This window comes from Callionymus lyra, chromosome 2, assembly GCF_982586985.1.
Source record: "Callionymus lyra chromosome 2, fCalLyr1.hap1.1, whole genome shotgun sequence".
NCBI lineage: Eukaryota > Metazoa > Chordata > Actinopteri > Syngnathiformes > Callionymidae > Callionymus > Callionymus lyra.
This window is the reverse complement of record NC_141819.1, coordinates 36782397-36805700: the sequence shown is the minus strand read 5'-3', so window position 1 is coordinate 36805700 and position 23304 is coordinate 36782397. Positions and strand designations below refer to the sequence as shown.

The window sequence follows — 23304 nt, the reverse complement described above, 5'->3', positions numbered from 1 at the left end:
TGTTTCACTGATGACGACAATGGCAGAAAAAATAGGGACAGAAGATTTTCTTCTATTTTTTAACAATTAACAGGAGAATATTTACGTTCATTTTTGTGTCACAATTAAATACAATTAAAAATAACAATAAATTAAAGTTTCACAATAATTCATGTATTATTTGTGTCATACTTCAATAAAGTGTGCCTAAAACTATATACATATATATGAAAATGCAATTATTTACAGCGTTTCTTTATTTTTGAGTCTTAATGTCCTAAAGCGACAATAAAATCGCATTGATGACTGAGGACGAGAGGATACTGTCGACTCCAGCTGATGTTTGGTCATTTTTTGGTTTAAAAACACATGAAAACAGTTATAACTTCACCAAGAGTCATGTGGTCTGTAAATTCTACAACACTAGAGTCAAGTACTTGAACAATACTACACATATGTCCTTGTTACAACAGTATAGCAATATATATTGTATTGTTGCGCCTGTACCGTGATATGAATACACATTCCTAGTTTAAAGAGTTGGACATGCAGTTGGTTTTATCGTTGCAAATACAAATCGAGAGGAAAAAAAACACGAAATAACTCCATCGAACCATCAAATATCTCCTGTTTAAAACAAAAAAAAATCCTATATATTTGTAGTCTGGGTTTTAATTTTCAGGATCAGGCTTACTAACAAATATCAGTTTAGAGCTATAGTTATGAGTCAGGGTTAAACAATTATACAACTCTAATATTTTAGAGTTAAGAGTGTGATCAAGACAGGGTCAGAGGTCACATGAGGTTAAGGGTTCGCCTGAAGTTTTTCTGCCTTGCTTATCCTGCTCAACCTTTTTCTATAGGCGCTCATTTTCTCTTGTTCCTTTTGAATGTCTTTACTAGTTTGAGTCTTAATAGTGGACAGGTTTATCTCTGATTTATCTCTGAAAAACACTAATAATCCGAATAAAGTGCATGTGTGTCCAATAACATGTTTTCAAAGTTCAAATTAATGAAATAAAATGTACATGAAATGAAATAATATTCGATCAAATAGCATTTTGAAGGTATATTTATGATCTGAGTTCGAAGGTTAAGGAGAGGTTTGAGGATATCGTTTGTGTCTGATTGAAGGTCAGGGACGACGCTGAGGACTAGGTCGAGGACACTTCAAAATCTTCAAAGCTAACAACGTTGAGTCAAAGCCTTTTTCTATATTGTGTAATGTCCTGAGTACTGTTTACTCATCATTACATAATAAGAAAATACTATAGTCACCATTTTAAATAAACCATTGTGAAGGTCATATGTCAATAAAACAACACAAGATATCTGTGATAGCTTGCTCACAACGTTTTAAAGAACACCTACACTATCTTTTAAAATGTCATGCTTCAGCCTTGCCATTGATCTTGCAGCTCTCCTTCTGTTTTCGAGGTTCTTCTGTTGTTGAGGTTCTTCTGTTGTCAAGGTTCTTCTCTGTCGAGGTTCTTCTGTTGTTGAGGTTCTTCTGTTCTCAAGATTCTTCTGTGTCGAGGTTCTTCTGTGTCGAAGTTCTTCTGAGTCCAGGTTCTTCTGTTGTCAAGATTCTTCTGTGTCGAGGTTCTTCTGTTGTCGAGATTCTTCTGTGTCGAGGTTCTTCTGTTGTCGAGGTTCTTCTGTGTCGAGGTTCTTCTGTGTCGAAGTTCTTCTGTTGTTGAGGTTCTTCTGTGTCGTGGTTCTTCTGTTGTCGAGGTTCTTCTGTGTCGAGGTTCTTCTGCGTCGAGGTTCTTCTGTTGTCGAGGTTCTTCTGCGTCGAGGTTCTTCTGTTGTCAAGGTTCTTCTGTTGTCGAGGTTCTTCTGTTGTCAAGGTTCTTCTGTTGTCGAGAGGTTCTTCTGTTGTCAGAGTTCTTCTGTGTTGAGGTTCTTCTGTGTCGAGGTTCTTCTGCTGTCGAGGTTCTTCTGTTGTCAGAGTTCTTCTGTGTCGAGGTTCTTCTGTGTCAAGGTTCTTCTGTGTCAAGGTTCTTCTGTTGTCGAGGTTCTTCTGTTGTCAAGGTTCTTCTGTTGTCGAGAGGTTCTTCTGTTGTCAGAGTTCTTCTGTGTCGAGGTTCTTCTGTGTCAAGGTTCTTCTGTGTCAAGGTTCTTCTGTTGTCAAGGTTCTTCTGTTGTCGAGGTTCTTCTGTTGTCAAGGTTCTTCGGTGTCGAGGTTCTTCTGCTGTGGAGGTTCTTCTGCGGCGAGGTTCTTCTGTTGTCGAGGTTCTTCTGCGTCGAGGTTCTTCTGTTGTTGAGGTTCTTCTGTGTCAAGGTTCTTCTGTGTCAAGGTTCTTCTGTGTCAAGGTTCTTCTGTTGTCAAGGTTCTTCTGTTGTCGAGGTTCTTCTGTTGTCAAGGTTCTTCTGTGTCAAGGTTCTTCTGTTGTCGAGGTTCTTCTGTGTCGAGGTTCTTCTGTGTCAAGGTTCTTCTGTGTCAAGGTTCTTCTGTTGTCAAGGTTCTTCTGTTGTCGAGGTTCTTCTGTTGTCAAGGTTCTTCTGTGTCGAGGTTCTTCTGCTGTCGAGGTTCTTCTGCGGCGAGGTTCTTCTGTTGTCGAGGTTCTTCTGCGTCGAGGTTCTTCTGTTGTCGAGGTTCTTCTGTGTCAAGGTTCTTCTGTGTCAAGGTTCTTCTGTTGTCAAGGTTCTTCTGTTGTCGAGGTTCTTCTGTTGTCAAGGTTCTTCTGTTGTCAGAGTTCTTCTGTGTTGAGGTTCTTCTGTGTCGAGGTTCTTCTGCTGTCGAGGTTCTTCTGTGTCGAGGTTCTTCTGTGTTGAGAGGTTCTTCTGTTGTCAGAGTTCTTCTATGTCGAGGTTCTTCTATGTCGAGGTTCTTCTGTTGTCGAGGTTCTTCTGTTGTTGAGGTTCTTCTGTGTCGAGAGGTTCTTCTGTTGTCGGAGTTCTTCTGTCTCGAGGTTCTTCTGTTGTCGAGGTTCTTCTGTTGTTGAGGTTCTTCTGTTGTCAAAGTTCTTCTGTTGTCAAGGTTCTTCTGTTGTCGAGAGGTTCTTCTGTTGTCAGAGTTCTTCTGTGTTGAGGTTCTTCTGTGTCGAGGTTCTTCTGCTGTCGAGGTTCTTCTGTTGTCGAGAGGTTCTTCTGTTGTCAGAGTTCTTCTGTGTTGAGGTTCTTCTGTTGTCAAGGTTCTTCTGCTGTCGAGGTTCTTCTGTGTCGAGGTTCTTCTGTGTTGAGAGGTTCTTCTGTTGTCAGAGTTCTTCTATGTCGAGGTTCTTCTATGTCGAGGTTCTTCTGTTGTCGAGGTTCTTCTGTTGTTGAGGTTCTTCTGTGTCGAGAGGTTCTACTGTTGTCGGAGTTCTTCTGTCTCGAGGTTCTTCTGTTGTCGAGGTTCTTCTGTTGTTGAGGTTCTTCTGTTGTCAAAGTTCTTCTGTTGTCGAGGTTCTTCTGTTGTTGAGGTTCTTCTGTTGTCGAGGTTCTTCTGTTGTAGAGGATCTTCTGTTGTCAAAGTTCTTCTGTTGTTGAGGTTCTTCTGTTGTAGAGGATCTTCTGTTGTCAAAGTTCTTCTGTTGTCGAGGTTCTTCTGTTGTAGAGGATTTTCTGTTGTCAAAGTTCTTCTGTTGTCAAGGTTCTTCTGTTGTCAAAGTTCTTCTGTTGTCAAGGTCAGGGCCGGGTCTAGGCAGGGGCAAATAAATGTTGTGCCCCCTCAAACTTACATGTAAGTAAGTAAGTAACAGCACAATGCCCCCTCAAGATTTGTGGCTGCCCCCTCATACATGCCTGTCTAGACCCGGCCCTGATCAAGGTTCTTCTGTTGTCAAAGTTTTTCTGTTGTCAAAGTTCTTCTGTTGTCGAGGTTATTCTGTTGTTGAGGTTCTTCTCCATGTGATCTCTCACATGACCTTGGTCAGTTTCTGCTCAAATGCTCTCGGAGGGTTAAATAGTCCATCACCATTGACTCGCCTCACATGGAGGTTAATTCTGCCTCCCGGGGCCACAGGAGGCCAGGAACTCACCGGACACACTCATGACCGTCTTTTTGGTGAACAGAAGCAGATTCAGGCTAAAGAGTTGTCATGAAAACATCATCTCGTGGAGGGAGCAGCGCCGGAGCTGCTGCAGTATTTGACCCAACTGGCCTCGCAGTCAGCCATGAAACCTCAGTGACGCACTCGTCCACACCGTCCCACTTAACCCTGTGTGGGGCTGATGTAAGTGGACGCTCGCAATTACCTCGGCAGTGAACAAGGTTTACAGCAGCCAGTGCCAGCGATGGGATGAACCTGCAGCCTCTTTAAACATCTCTCCTCTATGTTGGCCTGACCTGTCCATCACATGTTTTACACAGTCGTGAAGAGAATGAAAGTATTTCAGAGGCATCAGAATATTGAATGGTTGAATTTAACATCGCAATTATTAAAACTTTTAAATTCATATTTTGCTTTTTTTGAGCATTTAAATATTTTAAATAACTGAATTAAACTATTTCTGTATTTAAAGCTTGATTTTGTTTTTATTGAAATCAATACTTTCTATATTGATAGGTTGAATTTGTTAGTATAATAGTGTATAATAGTAATAATGAATTCATTCATTTTTAAATAGTTGCTGTATTATAATTCCAATAATTAAAAAATAAATTAATAAAATTAATCTGAATACAATATATTTTTTTCTATTTCCTTAGCATATTGAATGCAATATAGAAATGTTAGTGTAATAGTGCCAACATTAAAACAAATAATAATTTTAAATGAAATCATTAAAACAAACTAAATTCAACCTTTCAATAAAAAAAACTATGGAATTTAATTGTTTGAATGCCCAAATTAATTTAAGTTCAACATTTTTTATGTTTAATTATTTAAAAAAAAACGAATTCAACTTCCAATATAAAGTATCAACATTTGAAATGTTAAATTCAACCATATGTTCTGATGGCACTGATACTTCCAGGGACTTGTGACTCTGGTCTTCAGCCTTATTAAATAACCCTCGTCCCTCCAGATCTGAAGGAGCCACTGGAGAGATGACCTACTCCAGATCCACATCTCTCTGTCGTCACTTCCACGCAAGCGTCTTCTTTTGAATAGTTTTAATTAAAAGACATTGATGGTGAAGACTCAAGGTGAAGAAGAAGAACAAGGAGTTGTAATTCACTTAAGATGCTTTTCATTTGGGTCCAAGGGCAAACATGCTTGAAGGAATCACTCGAGGCTCTTATGTCTCTCAGCGAAGGACGTCATGGGAACCATGTATTGTTACTGCCGTGTTCAGGATGACCATGACGGCGTCACTACGCAACATGTCTCCTCTGTGGAACACGTGATGGACGTTCAAGTACAAGCTGTTTCTTAAACACCACAAACAAAAGAAACGTTAGTTTTACTGACATTATTGACAATAATTATTTTCTGATTCCGATCATTACCAAACAAGGATACAGTCTCTACTTTACACTATTTTGGATTTGAATAATGAAACCTTAAATTAGCTAAAACATTGGCTGAAATGATTTAAATCCAAATGAAAATAAGAAAAATCTTAATTTGATTGTTTTTGTCTTTTAGCTGATACCTTTTTATCTTTTATTTTCTGTTCCAATATTGTAATAGTTCATATTGTTCAACTTATGCTTATTCATTTCGAATCCAATACATTTATCTTTTCCTAGAGCAGTTTTTTTTTGCTGCGCCCCTGGTGTCACACAACAATGGATCCATTTAAAAACACTGAAGTATCAATGTTTGTGTGTAGAACTGCCGTGCTGCCATCAAAGACACTTGTGTCTGATTTCACCAACATTCGCCATGTTTTTCTGCTACATGTAGCAAATGAGTTTCTTCTTCTTTGTTTTTGTTCTAAGGGGGAGTAACTTTATAAGACACTGTACTGTAGAATCACAGAACTATGTGTTTCATTTGTCAAAGAAATATAGTCTGAGGACATGTATTCTGTTGCTTTATGTTCTTAACCCTTGCGTTATCTCCGGGTCAAGGTGACCCGAAGGCCCGGAAACAAATGTATTTGTGGTATCCCTTGTGTTGTCTCTGGCTCAAGGTGAACGACCTCCACCAATACACCTGCAAATGTGTTTATGGAAGGCAGGTTAATGTTGACCCAGAGACCACATAAGGGATATCTCATTTGTTATCTGGCCTTCGGGTCACCTTGACCCAGAGATAATACAAGGGTAACTGCCCAACACCCACTGTAGCAATGAGCAATGAACATCTGATTGTCTCTAACACATGTTTCGTAAGCTTGGTTAATGTTAATATTACGACAAATTAAATTAGTTATTTATTCAAGGGAAAGCAAATCTGACTATTATTGTAATGATATAGAAAACGTTGTATTTATTTTTAAACATATGAAAGAAAATGACATGAAATAGTATAAAACATAGTATTTTATTATGATGAACTAGTCTTGATAATATTGGACTTATCTTCTTATACTTAAACCTTGTGTTATCTCGGGATTCAAGGTGACACACAAGGGATACCACAAACACATTTGTGTTCGGGTCTTCGGGCCACCTTGACCCTGAGAAAGCACAAAGGTTAGGAGGTATATATTTTGGGTGTGATACGGGTTCTGACACAGAAAGAAAAAGACAGATGAAACCCAGTCATGCTTTGCCTTTAATCACTTCATAGAAAAGTATTTCAGATTGAATTTGGAACACAATATACAATATAATACCATACATTGTGTGAACATTGAATATCCCACCGGCAACAACTGGGTGGACTTGAACGTACTATCGACAAGGAAAAGAAAGCCGTCTCTCATGCAGATAGTGCTAGATCGGTGCTAAACCATGTTGGACACGACTAGGACCAATAAAAAGCTTCAACATAGATCAACAATGTTAATACTGACAAATTTGAATTCCATAAACTGCTAACACTCAGAAAAGATTCACACGTCGGCACGATCAGTCACAGAAGGTTTGGTGGTGTTTGGGTAGACGAGTGCGGACGAGTCGTAGCATGCTAACGGCCGACGTCCGCGTGATCTACTTTTACATGAAAGTGCGAAAAAAAACGTCCGCGTTGGTTCGTAACTGTGACTGGCCGAGGCCGTCGGCAGGGCCGGGCGTGAGTGTGTTTTTTGTTACCACGGGAGCTGTTTTTGTGTTTCCGTCCGAGAAAAAAACAAACCTCGACTACAGTCCCGAGCTAGCGTTTGTGTATCCAGGCTGGTGCAGTTTAACATGTTCTCTATGTCGCTTCACCGACGGCTGCTGTCACATGACCACCCTGGACCTCCAGCAGCAGTGTAGACATATAATACTACTACAATAAAAAGTATTTTAATTTACTTTAAAGTTTGGTTCAAAGAGGAAAACTATTAATTTAACTTCACATACTAGATATTTTTAAATATAACATTTTAAAGTAATGATTAAACTATTTAAAAGGTAATATTTTATAATTACCTTAATAAAAAATGTATATCCGTATTTAATAGTTGTTAAAACAAATTGAATCTATTTGAAAAATGTCTTTATATTTAAATATAAGTGTAAAATTAGCAACAAAAAAAGTTATTTTTAAAACTTTTGCGGTAAAAAAACCCAACTCAAACATGCTAGCACCACTAGCTAGCATGTAGCTAATCATGCGTGAGAAAACTAGCTGGTAACAACTTCTTTAAGGGATCAACATGAATATAATTGTGTGTACTTTTAACTTAAATTATTTTTCTAAAACTGTCACCGTAAATGCAGCATATTTAGATACGAAATAAATAATATTGAAGGGACTGTCGTGCTAACGGTTGCTAGCCTTTGGAGCGCTCATGTGACAGCAGCAGTTGTCATTAGCTTCTGCTCGGCTGGGTGTTCCCAAAAGTCTTGTGCGATTATAAACACAATGCTATATTGTGTAACAATATATAGTACATGTCATATATATATATAAAAAAAAAGACTCTAATCCAGAGCCTCCTACACGTTACACACCACCACTTCCAGGTAATGCAAGTGCATATAAATTAAAATAGATTGTTTTTCTTTTACACTGAAACACTTTCCATATGTACATGCCTAAAGAAGAGAATAAATACACACTGTTATAAACAGCAAAAAGGACAAAACTTGAGCTCCTAGCAACAAACGTTGGAGACGAGGGGGTGAGGACGAGGGGGGAGGAGGGTAAGGCCTGATGGCAGTTACAGTCGCTGCACATCCACACAGAGTGATCAGAGTGATGGAGTACCCTTGGAGTATTTTGGTAAACGTGAAAAAAGGTGCTTATTATCCCCTAATTTTGGAACCGGGCGGGTTTCATAACCTGATGCAGCGAGCGGGGGGGAGATGAGGAGGGCGGGGGGGATTGACGTCAGCGCGGAGAAGTAGCAGCAGCACTCCAGAGAGTCTTTTTCTCTCGTGTGGCGTAGAAGAAAAAGCTGGCCTGATTGTTTTGGGGTCGCGTTCATGGAGCCTGAGGGGGGGTTTGTAAACCACGTGAATAGTCCCACTGATGAGGGTCTGAGAGCCCGACCACTCGGCCGGCAGCCGGAGCGTTAATCAGAGGGTCTGGGCCTGATTGCGATGGGGACGTGGGGGGGCGGGTGGGTTTTTGGGGTCAAGACCGGCCCAAACTAACAGGATTATTTTTTTGACCAGGGGCTAAAAATAGAAGGTCCGCTGTTGGATATCTCTGCTCCGTCTGAGGCCAGTTTGGACCAAGTTGTCGGTTCAGAAGTTACGTTCACATCTTAACATTCAAGGGGCTCAGGGTCGGAGGTGAATCCACCATTTTGGTCCATTGACTCTGTTTCATTTAGGAATCGTTGCTGTTGCTACGATACTGCCATGAGGATCGTAACATTACTATAGTTATCTGTTTATTTCTCGAATAAAGTGCTTTTCTATCATAATGTCCTGTTCGTATCAGAGCATTTTGTCGATTATATTCGGGATAAAATCCAATTATATTGAAGTAAAATACAAGTTTGTTTTAAAATAATCTTTTCAACGTTTCCCCGTCATTTTACTCCTCATGCGTCTCCTCTAACAAATATATTCGTCCGTCGAATGGATCCAATTCCAAAGATCTGCCACAGATCAAATGTCTACAGTGTGTGTTGTTACAGTAAAGTGTCTTCACTTGCAAGTTGTGTCTTTATTCCGGACGATGGTGAGCGAGCGGGGGATCGAATTTATTGCTGTCGGAGAATGACCTGTAGTTTCCATTCAAATAGGAACGCAAAAGAGTTGATTTTTTCCTACGATGTTTGGTGTCAAAAACACCAGTTGTGTAACTGTAATCGCGCGAGCGGTCGCAGGGATGTGAACGTAGCTTTGAAATGTGTCGGAACAGATGGAAACATTTGGCCGCCCTGACATCGAAGACACTTGACGGACAGATGAACGAGTGTGGATGAGTCTCTATCCAGGAGTTTTAAGGTTTGTTTGTTTGGATTTCTCTATTGCCCAATACATGGAAGACTGTCCTCTTAGTAACATATAAAACTTTCTTAGATAAGAAAAAACGCTTCACAGACAAACTAGAGTGTTCAATAAATAAAAAACTATATAAAGACATTAGTAAAAAAGGCACACAAAAGTCTCTTTGACAAATGGTACAGGAACAGAGTGAACTTTTTGTCATACAAATGTGTCTCCATCAGTAGAACTTAACGCTATGCTACTTCTAGATCATTACAAAAAAGTCTTTAAAGTACAAAACTTCTCTCAGTAGTGTCGATGTCCGTTTTCAAGTCCACAAAAAAGATTTTCCCAAACGGGTCAAAATCCTTCACGTTCCACCTCGAGTCTCGCCGATCCAACGAGAACGTTCGCAGTAATGATTTCCTGAGAACTCTGAAGCCGCCTCGCTCTAACCGTCCGTCCGCCCGTCTGGCTTCAAACACCCGAGTGCAAGACGCCCCAAAAGCCAAGCTCCAGTGGGCTTGTTTAAAAAAGCACACCTGCAAGAGGAGGTCTCCTCCTTGTTTGCCGACAAAAGCCTCTCAGATCTCCGTGGAAGCCCTATGTGTCTCTGGGGGACGCCTCGTGCTCCACGATCTCTATCGTGGGCTCCGTCATGCCGTCCTCGGCGTCCAAGTAGTCCGGGGGAGGAGAGTGGGAATCTCCCAGACTATCTTCCTCTTCCTCTATCGCCTCCTCCTCTTCCTCCTCCCCGTCCTTCTCTATCCCATCCAAGTCCTCCTCCTCTAAGGTCAGCTCGAACTGGAACTTCTCTCCTCCCCCCTGACCCCCCGTGCCTCCCCCCAGGGAGCCCTGGTCGTAGAAGGGCGGCGAAGGGCTTTGGGGGATCATGCTCTGGTACCAGTTCCTGTTGTCCTCCAGAGTGTCCAGGATGTCTTGGGCGTCGGGGTGGACCAGGTCGGCCCAGGTCTCCCACAGAGGATGCACGATGTAGTCGATGAAGCCCACCTGGAGGAGCAGGACAAACTTTATTGACACGTCCAAAACTGACAACAGGAAGACTTTTCTACTTAAAGTAATGCAGTGTAACCCTCGCTGGCTGAAATAGTACTCTGGAAGTTTTGCACAAGAACTATTGAGAAAAAATTGCATTACATTTTTTTTTTCTTCATTGGTTTTGTGTATTGGCAGCGTTAATACTACGGATCCTCACAAAGCATTACTAGGAAGTCATGCAAAGTAATACTACGGTGCCCTGCGGAATTATATTACGGAGCATCTTGCGGTAATATTACCAGGCTTCACGGAGTAATACTACCAGGCCTTGCAGAGTAATAGTACCAGGCCTTGTGAAGTAATACTAGCAGGCCTCATGGAGTAATACAACCAGGCCTGGTGGAGTAATAGAATGGAAAATGGCAGAGTAATACTACAGGGGATCGCCGATTAATACTACCAGGCCTCACAGAGTAATACAACCCGGCCTTTAACAGTAATACAACCAGGCCTTGTAGAGTAATACAACAGAGGCCCGGAAAATAACACTACTGAGGCTTGGAGGTAATATAACAGAACCTCACAGAATAATACTAATGAGGCTGTCGGAGTAATACTACTAGGGCTCGCTAAGTAATTGCGCAGTTGTGGAGTAATACTACGGAGGCTCGTGGAAGAATACAAAGGAACCTCATGTAGTAATACTACGGAGCCTCACAGAGTTATACTACCAGCCTTATACTCTTAAAATGTGGTTCTGGTGACAGGTGTCGGTTCAGACGTTTGAAAGAGTCTTGTTACCTGACTCTTCTCCACCGACGCCGTGTGTTTGTCACACATGGGGCTGATCTCCATCCCTCGCTCCCTCTCTCGGTCGCCCTGGTGGAAGAACTCCTCCATGATCCGGTCCGTCCACTGGCGGTACAGCTCCAAGGACTTGGTGGGGTTGCTCAGGTCGGCGCAGTGCACCATGTTCCGCAGCACCTGGAACGAAGAGGCCGGACGTCAGTTCCCTATTTTTAGGCTCGTCGGACATGATGGTCCAGAACGAGAAGTGTTAGTGGGAGGACGGCTGGGAAGACGGATGAACTGTCGATGAGCGCGACTGAGAGGTCAGAGGTCACGACTAATGATCGATGATCAAGTGACCAAAACCCCCGACGGAGCATCGATCGGTCACAAATAGAAGAGAAGGGGGGGAGGGGGGTACCTGTATTCTGTCGGTGTAGTTGTCCAGCAGCAGCACTCCAGAGCTGGTCACCTTCTTGGTCTCCACCATGGTCTTCAGGTCAGCCAGCAGACTCATGTGTTTGGACATGTCCGTGGCCAGAACCTGCCGACACAGAACACCGTAAACACACAGAAACAAAACCAGGACAGAGAATGCTCCGTCGCGACCGTCGCACCATGTCGATGACCATCTTGCGCAGAGACTGCCGCTGCTTCTTGGTGAGGTTCTGGAAGATGTCGCAGCTCTCCTCCTGCAGCAGCTTGAAGCCCACGGCCAGGTGATGGTTCTCCAGCACCGACTCGTCGTTGTACATCAGCGCCAGCTCGGAGTCTGAGGAGGCAAAACGTCTCAGAAACGTGGAGATTATACGGGCCGTCGACCGAGACACTCACTGGTGTTGATGAGGAACTGGTTCGACACGCCCGGGTGGTCCACATCGTGGATGGCGGCGGCAAAGATGGCCGCCAGGATCTCTAGGTCGGTGAACACGGCCTGTGGTTGAAAGAAGATCAACTTGTTAATTTATTTTCCAACAAGTTTGTTTAACCAAAAACATTTTTTACCAGTTTACATATTGTTATTATTTCACCTTTTTAACAAATATTAAGAAATTATTTAATGAATTCATTATCTTTTATTTAAAAATAAATAATGAAAATTGTATAAAAGTAATGTGAAACGTTTTATTTCGCTTATGAACATAGTTTTTCAATTAAAAAACAAAACAATTCAATTTAATTTTTTAATCTTTAATTGAGTCAATATGAAATTATGAGTGCATATTTATTAATATGCATTTTTTGTGATTTAGAGCTTTCAAATTATAAATATATTCAAAATATGTATTCATTTTATTTTATACATGTAATTATTTATTATTATTATCATTTTAATACTCGCTTCTTTCCCCTCAATTCCTGATTTTTCTAGTGTTCTGTCTGCAGCTCTCTCACAGTATGAGGCCAAATCACTGTCTCCTGCGCTGAAAAGTCACGAGCGTCGAGAGTTGCAAGATAAGCGGATAATAGGTCAGGATGCTCCGCAGAACAGGACCACCTGACATAAAGCTATCTCACCAGCAGCTCGAAGCCACCAGATTGAAGTATCTGACAAAGCGCCGCCGTGATATTAGAGCGCCAGAACGCAGAATAGCTTCTTGGAAAGAAGGAGAAGCTGTGACGTGGCCTCGCATTGAGCTGATTCTCGTGTCTTTGTGCGAAGATGATGCGGCGTAAAGTGGCGGCGGGAGAGAGAAAAGGGCTGACTCACGTCCAGGGCTGGCGTCGAGAGGAGGATGTGGGTGGACTGTGCGACATCTGCGGCGTGGAGGCTGTTGTGGTAGGCCACGTCTGAATGGTAGTGGTCCTCCAGAGTCATCATGTAGGCGACGAACGTGTCCACCGGGATCTTGAATGTTTTCAGCAGATCTCGCTCCTGGGCGACAAAATAGGATTCAATTATGGGGTTCGGGGAGATAAAAGAGCGTCGGGCGTCCTACCTGAAAGATGGCGTACATGATACACGTGAGCGGTCTGTGGTTGGAGAACTCGGACACGGTGAAGATGTTCAGGCCCCACTTGTTGAGGTCCTCCAACTCTTTGGACAGCAGCTCCTCTTTGTCCGTCTTGACGCCGAAGCGCGAGATGCTGCTGCCGGAGAGCGAGGATCCGTGAGAGACTTTCTTCACGCCGCTGATCTGCGTCATCAGCTGCTGCTTCTGCTGCTTCTTCTTCTCCCGCGTCTTCGACGTCGGAGACGGAATCTCCACCTCGTTCTGTTTGTCTGGAGGAGAGAGGATGTGAAGAGGTCAGGTGTGAATGTGGAGGTTAGGATTTACTGATTTAAATAAAAAGATAATTTATTAAACATATATTCTTCATACAAAGAATGTTTGGCTCGAGCAAAAGATATATTATTTTAAAGAAGTTCCAAGTGTAAACTTGGCGTAGGTGATCCTCAAAGTGTTTTGAGTAAGCTGCGCTTTTATACAATATTTTTTGTTTCGCCTCCTTCCCAGGAAACTGCACCTTCAAATGGCAGTGGGTTTTGATTGACAGCTCACCATCCATCACTTGAACAGGATGCTTAAAAGCTTTTTGTTGTTTTTTGTTCACATTGTTATGTTGTACTATATTATGTTAATATGATTTTATTATAAATCTATTCTACCTTCAATGATAAATACCCGGAAATATAAATTTAAAATGACATTGTTATTATTATTATTATTATTTTGTATCAGCCTTTCTTGCTCAAAATCCCGCACCATATAGAGAGCACTGTGCTGCAGATTAGTTTCACACACACAGGTGGCGCACTAAAACACCTGCGGAGGGTGATTTCCTGAGGGATTCACTGGTTCATTCATCATCTCCTCCATTCACGCTCAGGCTCTCTGGGCTCCCACTGCTCTCTCCTCCCTCACAGCTGGGGCTTCGCACCTTCACCCTCCTCGTCTCAAAAGCTGAGTTGGAACGACTGCTGCGATAACCGGAGGCTGAACGAGCCGTCGGAGCTTCATCACCTCAGAGATGGTAACGCTCGCTTCATTCCAGCTGAGCACCGAAAATCTCTCAAAGTGACTTCACTTCATCTACAAATGTTTACTCCGTCAAATTTAAGTTGTTGTTTACGGGTTTAATTTAACAAGATTTATTTTCAACTCGTCACTGCATATGAGGCGTCATCCCTCTCAACCACCAACAGCAACACCACTACCATGATGCTTTGCCGCCCAGCCAACTCATCACAGCTGTCGATAACTCTTTATGCAAAATACATTGACTTCAAACAGTTCTACAGTCATGTAACGACCAATCTGTCTTCACTAAATCCATGTGTGTAGAAAGGCATCATGGGAGTTCACAGTTTTGTTGGGACCATAAATAAGGCCGAAGGGATAATAACAAATATCATGAACTGCGAGATACGATGAATGGCGAGCTGTTTATTAGTGTTTCAACACTTTATTATTTCTTTCTCTGAGAACCAAAAACTAAATAAACACATTTTTATTAATTAATTTTCATGTTGGAATCAGACTTCTGGCTGCTTGATTGCAATTGATTCCCGCAAGATCCTAGCAATGACTGAGGACGAGAGGATACAGTCGACTCCAGCAGCTTTTAAAGCTGATTTTTGGTCTTTTTTTTTTTTTTTTTTTTTTTTAATGAAAGCTTGACTTCATCAAGAGTCATGTGGTCTGTAAATTCTACAACAATAGCCATCCGTAAGTGTATGTTTTAGGGAGGAAATCAGAGTTGCGCTCTCCTCCGCCAGATCACTGCCGGCCTGTCAGTCATTCCTCCACTGAGGGTTTTTTCAATTACAGCTGAAATAATCAGTCTCTGGTCGTCCGCTGGTAATTGAGACCAGGCCAATTAAAGCGGAGCAAACATGTGCCGCGCATGAAAGCCGAGGAAGAGAAAGATATCCTTCTCTAATTCACCCACTTCATCAACACCTCCGAGCACCTCACGCTTCCACCCACACCCCAAGTCACGGGAGGAATTCATTTGACCCTTCATGAGACCAAGTCCTGTTGCAGGAATCTTGGATACGTTACTTCTAGTCATGCTGGAGAGATGCTAAATTACCGTTAAATATATTCTATAATGTTTTTATTTGAATGGATTTATTGTTAATCAATACCACAAATTTTCGCTTTATTTATTTATTTATATTCATATTATATTTAATCAACTTTGAACAATTTTATTTTGGACCTGGAAATGAGAAAATTAAGGTTTCTGTTGACTTTTTACTTATTAGGAATAAAAAAATATATAGTATAAATTAAGATTACAATAAAAATATGAGTAATGACAATTTTATTATTCCAGCTTGGGTTTTTAAGTGAATTTTACTGTTTATATTTAGTCTCCAGTGACATATATCTTTAGATAGAAGCGTAATGAAGTTAAAATTAAAGTGTAACACTGTCTTAACAAGACAACATGGCTGCACTTCCATCAGTATCGACTGATCACCCCCCACGTTTAGTTCATTTTCCATTCTTCCTCCACCTCCTCCAGCTCCCTCGGGAGCGAGATAAGAGGTTTTCTGGGGAGGGAAGGGATGTTCTCATACCCAGCAACAGATCCTCTATTCCCATTATGTAGGTGTTTGTGAGCGGCTCGGCCTATCCCGGGCGGATATGATTCATGGGCGACTGTGAGGAGGAGTTGGGGAATCTCCCTTTGATCGGAATAGAGGATTTGTTTCTATAATTGATGGAAGATTTGGATGGTGGTTGGGGGGGAGGGGGGGGGGGTTGAGCGACAACAACATGGTGGCAGAGATGCATTAAGATAAGGATGAGTCACCAGATTTGATGTCTGCAACAACAAAAAAAAGGGGGTTCCTCAAACTACTCTTTCCTTCACTGCAGTCTCTACTCCCTCCCTTTGCGTCCTACACAAGATCTCAGGATCAGGACTCCTGGATCGATGCGTCTAAAAATAGTCCGAGTGGATCCTCGCTCCCGAGACTCCGTCGTTTGGTCAACACATCCAACCTTCACCGAACATACCTTTTGGATTTTGTTTATTTGCTCATTAAAAGTTAGTCGCCATTTTGAGTGGCGCAGTGGAACGCCCACGCAGAGAAGCCTTCACCAGCGCCTCAAGACTAGTGTTTGATACTTGGTTGTTTCTGTGAGTCAAGTGAGTAGGTTTGTTTTTTTTACCCAGGAAGGTGTTGGAGATGAATTCGGAGACCTGGTTCCCCGACCGACTCATCTCGGAAAGGTGCGTCAACTCCCGATTCAACATTCTCTTGAACTGAAAGAGAAACAGGAAGGGGTGGGGCGAGGAGGGGCGAGAGAGAAAGACAATGGCGAAAATTAGGATACATAGTTTTTCATGGAGAACACTTTATTTCGGGGGGGAGCAGCTTCCTCGTCTCCCCCCGACGTCACATCTACCCCGGGATGGGGATTCATGACAACCTGGCTCTATTTTCCTCCCATGACTTGAGAAAGAAAACTCTTTTTAATCTTGATGTTTAAAGAGTACACACCAGCAGGTAATGCAGTAGCAGCTGTTGACAAACCATACACACACACACACACACACACACACACACACACACACACACACACACACACACACACACACACACACACACACCGTAGACAACAGGGTTCTGCAGTGGAATCAAGATGGAGCTCGAGACACCATTCTGTCAGAATCAGGTGAAATCAGCAGCATTCCCGGGAACACTTTGACGACACACACACACACACGCATCACGATGACGGCGACACACACCAACACACACCTTGATGTAACCCCACGACACCGACAGCAGGTAGTTGGCTTCAGGCATTTTGGACCCCGTTTTCTCGCGCCTAATCAAAGCCAGAACTGTAATCCAATGAAAGAGGGGGGGCGACTGAGAAGCAGTGGAACCGGAGTCCTCTAGAAAAAATGGATGCGAAATCAAACTATCCCGTCTTCATCGGCGTGGAAAGAGACTTGGTGACGGCAGAAAAGTGCCAGCGCTGGGTCTCCATGACGGCAGATCGAGGACGAGGAGATCCGACAGCAGATGGAGCCGAGTGCTGAAGACCCTCGGCGCAGCGATGAATTATTGAGAAGGAGCGAGAGCGGGAGGAGGAGGAGGAGGAGGAGGAGGAGGGGAAAGAGAACGATGGAGACGGGCAGGGGAGGAGGAGGAGCAGCAGGCTGTGATGGTCATATGACTGGAGGGGGGGTTCCTCCACTGGATTTGTCTCGCTCGGCCGCTCTCTCTCCCTCCCTCCACGCCGGAGTCTGCCAACCCCAGCAACACTCGCCCTCCAGAACACATGATTTGACAGAAAGAGGGGAAAAAGGAGGGGAATCCTAATTACAGCGCCGCAGATGTTAAGAAGACGTGATCGGCGTGAGAGTCACTGCTGATGAATCCAAAGACTCGTTGATGGAAGTACAGTTTATCACTGCCACTGGACTGTGGACTTGAATGGTTGAATAAAATGTTTTTTTTATCGTGAAAAAAATACATTTTTCATTCATGTATTAAATAAAAGGCATTTGATAGTAAAATATAAGTATTTTATATATAATAAATATATAATAAGTAATATAAAGTGAGCTCCTTGGCAGATGTATGCCAAGTCCCTTTATCATTCTCACTGTTGAATGTATTTTCCTTGAATACATCCCACATGTTCATGATTAAAGATTTGACTATAAAATGCAGTATATTCTCTTAACTTATCAACTTTTCCGGAAACACTTTTTGTATATATTTTTCTCCAAAATCAAAATACAATTTTAATGTGTACAGTAAAATGACCCACAATGTTATGCACTCAATAATAATATATATTTTTTCATAACTATTTTTGCTTCATACTTGCTAGTCATTCCTTACATCCATGAACAACATTGTAACCTTCCTTTCCTGCTTCTTCCTGGTACCACACACACTCCTCTCCACACGACCCCCGACTTTGTCTTTGCTGCGCCTCTTTCAACATTCTAGTCTGCTCTTGTAGGTCAGGACGTTCCGCGTGAAACTTTATTGTCCTACAAGAATAAAAATATCCAGGTATCTCTGTGGATACAAGGAGACCATCAAGTCCCTGGAGAGCCTCCCTGCAGCTGTTGTCCTCCTCCCTTCTGCAACAACATGCTCCGTCCATCCCTGCTCATGAGTCGACCCCCGACGACGAGACAAGAAGTGTTAGTGATGGAATCTCATCTCCTCCATTATCGTCGACTTCTCACCCCCCTCTATCTGTCGCCACCCCCAGTTTATCTCCCATTGAAGACGACTCTTGATACGCCTGTTCATTATCAGCATCCCATAATATCAGAGTCGGGGCTCATTTTTAAGCACCCGCAGCGGGAGACAACTAAAGTGCAAGATTTAAGATAATTGCATCCAGTTTGGGTGACACCAGACGTCCGATCATTTTTGCCTATGAGGAAGTCACCAATTACCAGAACCACCCCGTCGCCATGGCAACAGCATCCGCGGAGAAGCGCTCGACTGTTTTCCAGAGGAGGTAGAGGAGGCTTCCCCTTCGCCTTCCCGGGCAGACATGTGGCGCAGCTGCTGAGCTGTCACGAGGACCTGCCGCACACACCGCAGATGTTCAAGCCCTCCTCCTCCACCTTCACCCCCCTTCGTACATGTCCATTTCCCCCCCCGACCGCCACTCCCCCGACGCAGCCTGGTCGGCGTGCAAGGTTAGCACCACCTGATGACTGTTACATCAGACCCTTCATCGTGCGGCGGCCATTACTGGTGTCTTTGCACGGCAGGCGTGTAAACCTCACCACACAAAACCTTCGTACCAAATACAGACGTATCATCGTCAGATGTCATGCTGGTGATCAGAGGCTTGCTTTTTATGTTACATTTAATGACATATATATTCTGTTGTATTGATAATAACTATCTTATAGTTTATTTTATTTTGAAAATATGGTATTTTCTCTAGAGCAGGATTTGTCCATGACACTCAATTCAGTGAAGTTTACTCAAAAAATAAATACATCAACTAGTGAAAATGAGGGGAACATAAACAATATATGATTTATTTTCAACTATTTCTTTTTGGAGTCAGTCTGTGAATATAAAATGCTTATAACAAACCAGTCCGTGGAGCACAAATATTATTTATATATTTCAAATCTCATATTTCCTTCTTTTTTTGTCCCTTTAAAAACATTTAATCTTAAATTCAACTACTTCAATGATATACGTATATAAAAGTGTTCTTTTGTTTTACTAATCAACATTTTTTCCTGAATATGCCAAAGGATTTATCAATTGGAAGCAGCATTTCTTAAAGAAAAAAAAAAATGCAGTTTGAAGACCCATTATAAGGTTCTAAAATAAGGTTGTGAAATACTATCTCATTATTAAATATTTGTTGTTTTATATTATATTCTTTCATTGTTATTTTTTTCTTCATGTTCATGCTCCATGATTAAACAAGTAAGGATGGCTATGCTGGGACCAGACGCTGCAAGGAGGACCTGGTGTTCCTCCAGGACCATCAATCTGCTGCACGTGAGCGTTTGAAAGGACGCAGAGAAGATGAAAGACCCCCCCAAAGAAGTCCGGATCGTTGTCCCTCCGAGGGAACGCTGCAGAAGCAGGGGCGGTGCAGGAGTGGAGGCACGTTTACGTAACAACACGCTGCATAATAGAGAAAGAAAGTAAATATGTGTGTGTGTGAGAGAGCTCGTGCACACACACCTGCAGTGTGTTTGCTTCATTAGAAGGAGTGTGTGTCTCCTACTGTGATTGTGATACTGAAGGTAGACGCTTCTTTTACCGCTCCTTCTTTCCCCTCTTCATTCATTATCCGCCTCCTCATCTCTTCTCTGCTAGCAGGAGCCAGAGGTGTTTAATGTGTGTGTGTGTGTGTGTGTCTGTGGGGGTGGGGGTGGGGGGTCCTTTATTCAGATGTGATTCCAGCAGACAGCCAAGCGCCAGAGCAGCCAGGCGGACGAGCTAGGAAGCAGATCCGAGTCTCGCTCCGACACGAGCCTCCTGGTCTCTGTGCACGTGAGCAGCACTTCACACCAGAGCCGAGCATGATGCGGTCAGAGCTGCTCCAGCTGAACATCTGCTGCTCACTGGTGGACTCGCTGGGTCGATACCAGGGATAAAAATACACATAGAGTCATTAGGTTTTTGCAATGGCTATATATTGTCCTCCAGAAAAAACTATTTGCTCAAAATCAAAATTAAAAAGTATGATAAAATACACACATATTCATCTGTTTGTTTATGTTAATGCTATAATTTGCTTCTTATTTGTGTTGCATCTTCAATTATTCTAATCATGTTTGCTTCATTTTGTCCCTCACTTCTAACTTTTTACTTTCCTTTCCTTATTCTATTCATTATTATTATTATTATTAGTGATTTATTTTGCTGATACTGTACAAATGTCCTCACTGTTGGGCGAATAAAGGTTTTATCTTAATTGAACACAAAGCTCTTTCTGATTTGTTTGTTTCTGTATAAAAATTCTATTTTTGTTTCACATTTTGTAGCATTACATTTATTAATACATCAAACGTGAAAATAATATTTTCTTTTTCCATATTTAATTTGATAATTACATTTTGGTGGGTTATTTCAAGTAGGTCGCCATATTTATAATTTTAAACTGTTTATTTTATTCTAATTTATATAAATATTTTCACATGTTTCCATGTTGACGTTTTATTGACACCCCCCCCACACCTCTTTACATTTTAACATTTAAAATAGGTTTTCTATGTACTATTTTCATACACACACAAAAAAGAATACATCTTAATGTAAATTTCTTGTGCTGACGTCAGGTATGAAGTATCCTAATTGTACCACTAGTGGGAGTTGTTCGCTCACAGTGCTGAACCCGCGGAACCTTTCAGCCTCCAGTGATGTTATTCAACTAAACTCACCAAGATGACAAACTCAAACCTAAACATACAAAGACTAAAAGAAAAGGAAGCATATTGTCTTTCTTTCTGTCTGCGCTGTTATGCAAAAAGACCAAACAATCTATGTGCACAAAAAGCACACAAGACCTCACCTGACTCCCTCCTATTCTACCGACATCTGACAGAGGAATGTTCCTATATCTCTTCACTATCATTCCTAATTTAAACAGATATCAAGCCTTTTTCCCCACTTTGAGTATGACCTTGCGTTCGTTGAGTTTCAGGAGGAAACACAAAAGTTTATTTTAATGATACAAAAACTTCAGACGCTCACTTCTAAGCTGATACCTAATATTAAACTGTGTTCTTTATCAGTTAAATCACATTTTTTTGTGTTTCGTTAATAAAGCCATTAGCGCTAAACTGAGCGACACTTCCCTGAACTGCATGCCTGTCAATACTTGCATCAAAGACAACAACCCATCAAAGTACCGGATTACATCATCCATCGTTGACAACCATCGGACGTCAGAGCCATGAGTCATAGTTTGACTGCATTTCACCACTCAAAGGAGAGTAACTGTGTGTCTGTTGCTCATAGTTAAGTTGCCAGGATTCGCCTTAAAGCAAGCACAGTTTTTAAAATATTGTTTTTAGTTCCCTCTGGTGTCAGAAGAGTCCAACTGCAACTTCACGGAAGCTGTAGCGGCAATATAACATATGCATGTAGATTTCCTCAAGAAAGATACTATTCTTGTGTGTCGGTTCTAGTTTCTAGTCCCTGACCCACTGTTGTAACGCAGTCTGGTGGTCACATGACACTCAGACTCTCTTGGTGGGTCATCCAGACAAAGTTACAAAGTGAAGTCTCTAAATGTTGCATGTGTCTCTTCAAAATTAAAACAATAAAGACAGTAGGAAGAAAGTAATTTAATGATATTACTTACTACTTACTAAGACATTTGGTGAAGCTGATCAGAAGGAATTTTCATGTTTAGACTTCAGTGTATCAAGACAAAAACATTTTCATTTTCAACAATTTTGTTTATTATTTCAGCTGTTTACAGCATATAAACATGTTTTCATTTATAATTTGAGATTTTTTATTTGAGATTGAATAATGCTGTGTTTTTTATAATCACCTTGTAAATGCTTGTATAATAAAATACCAACACTGTTAATAATGACCTTAATATTTTACTATTATGTATCACAGAAGTTATAGTTAGTGATATTTTGACATTTAAGCATGAATAAAAACCCAAATCTTGAAAAAAAAAATGTCACTATCACTTTAAGAATTCAGTAAATCGGAAAAACTTGGGCATTTTCTAATGTAAGTAAGTTAGTAAGTAATTTTTATTTGAATAGCGCTTTTCCAGAGAGTTTCAACATCAGGTCTGCCCCCTGGCCTCCCCCCATTTGACAACAACATATTCCTGAATCCTGCATCCATCATAACCTGCCTCCTCCTGTAACGCTAGAAAGTCCCTAAAACTTCAGTCAAGACTGATTCATTCATGACTCCAGCAGCTCAAAGCAGAAGTGAAACACATTATTTGAAGAGTTTGTTTCACAGCAGACATCCCTGTGAACAATTAGATTCAGAACCATCTTGACAGACTTTTCTATTAAAGAAAAGAGAGAAGAGAAACTTATTATCGTACGAGAAAGTTGATGCAACATAATAATGGGTTAAACAAAGACTCAAATTGTAAGATCAATAACAACAGAATAACTTATTTGGTCAATTACGCAGGTTAAAGTCAGGTCAATAGAGGATATAAATTCTTCATGGACCACTTTTTGGTTTATTGGTTAAAATACTCTTTAATCCAATTAGATAAATAAATGTTTTCTAATGCTAAAATAGAAGACCATTCATTACAAAATGAAATATTTTCTTTCATGTATTTGCGATTGCTCTTTAAGTATCTAAAAATACAAGGTATCTGATCCCGCGATTAAATATTTAGTAGAAAAGTCGATAACTAAATAAAACAAAGATAAATCACAAAAAAAAACGATTACTTTTATTGAAAAAAAATATGAAAGAAATGGTCAATTAAAACGTAAAACAACAATTAAAAAAGTACTGAATACATTACAATTTTATATATATATAAATATAATAATAAATATATATATTTATAATAAATATAAATATATATATATATATATATATACACATATATATATATATATTTTTTAAGAAAAAAGTATCAAATGGTCAAGATAAATAAAAGTAAATGTAGTAAAGGTTACTATTATTTCTCAAATAATTACCTTAATTTCTTTACATTACAATGAGTAGAAAAAGTTGCAACAGGTTACAAACAGGCAAC

General features: G+C 41.2%; 1 protein-coding gene across 3 annotated transcripts in view; it reads right to left on the bottom strand.

Annotated features, from left to right (window-relative positions):
- Nucleotides 1–6562: 6562 nt before the first annotated feature.
- Nucleotides 6563–23304, bottom strand: part of pde4ba (phosphodiesterase 4B, cAMP-specific a) — a 162329-nt gene continuing 145587 nt past the window's right edge. For all 3 annotated transcript variants that reach the window (XM_087784941.1, XM_087784942.1, XM_087784943.1), the window contains 8 exons: nt 16249–16342; nt 13060–13343; nt 12831–12995; nt 11954–12053; nt 11737–11891; nt 11541–11663; nt 11132–11314; nt 6563–10342 (listed from right to left, as the gene is read on the bottom strand). In XM_087784941.1, coding sequence (XP_087641067.1) covers nt 9935–10342; nt 11132–11314; nt 11541–11663; nt 11737–11891; nt 11954–12053; nt 12831–12995; nt 13060–13343; nt 16249–16342 — 1512 coding nt within the window. In that variant the 3' untranslated portion in view covers nt 6563–9934. The remainder of the gene's footprint in view (nt 10343–11131; nt 11315–11540; nt 11664–11736; nt 11892–11953; nt 12054–12830; nt 12996–13059; nt 13344–16248; nt 16343–23304) is intronic.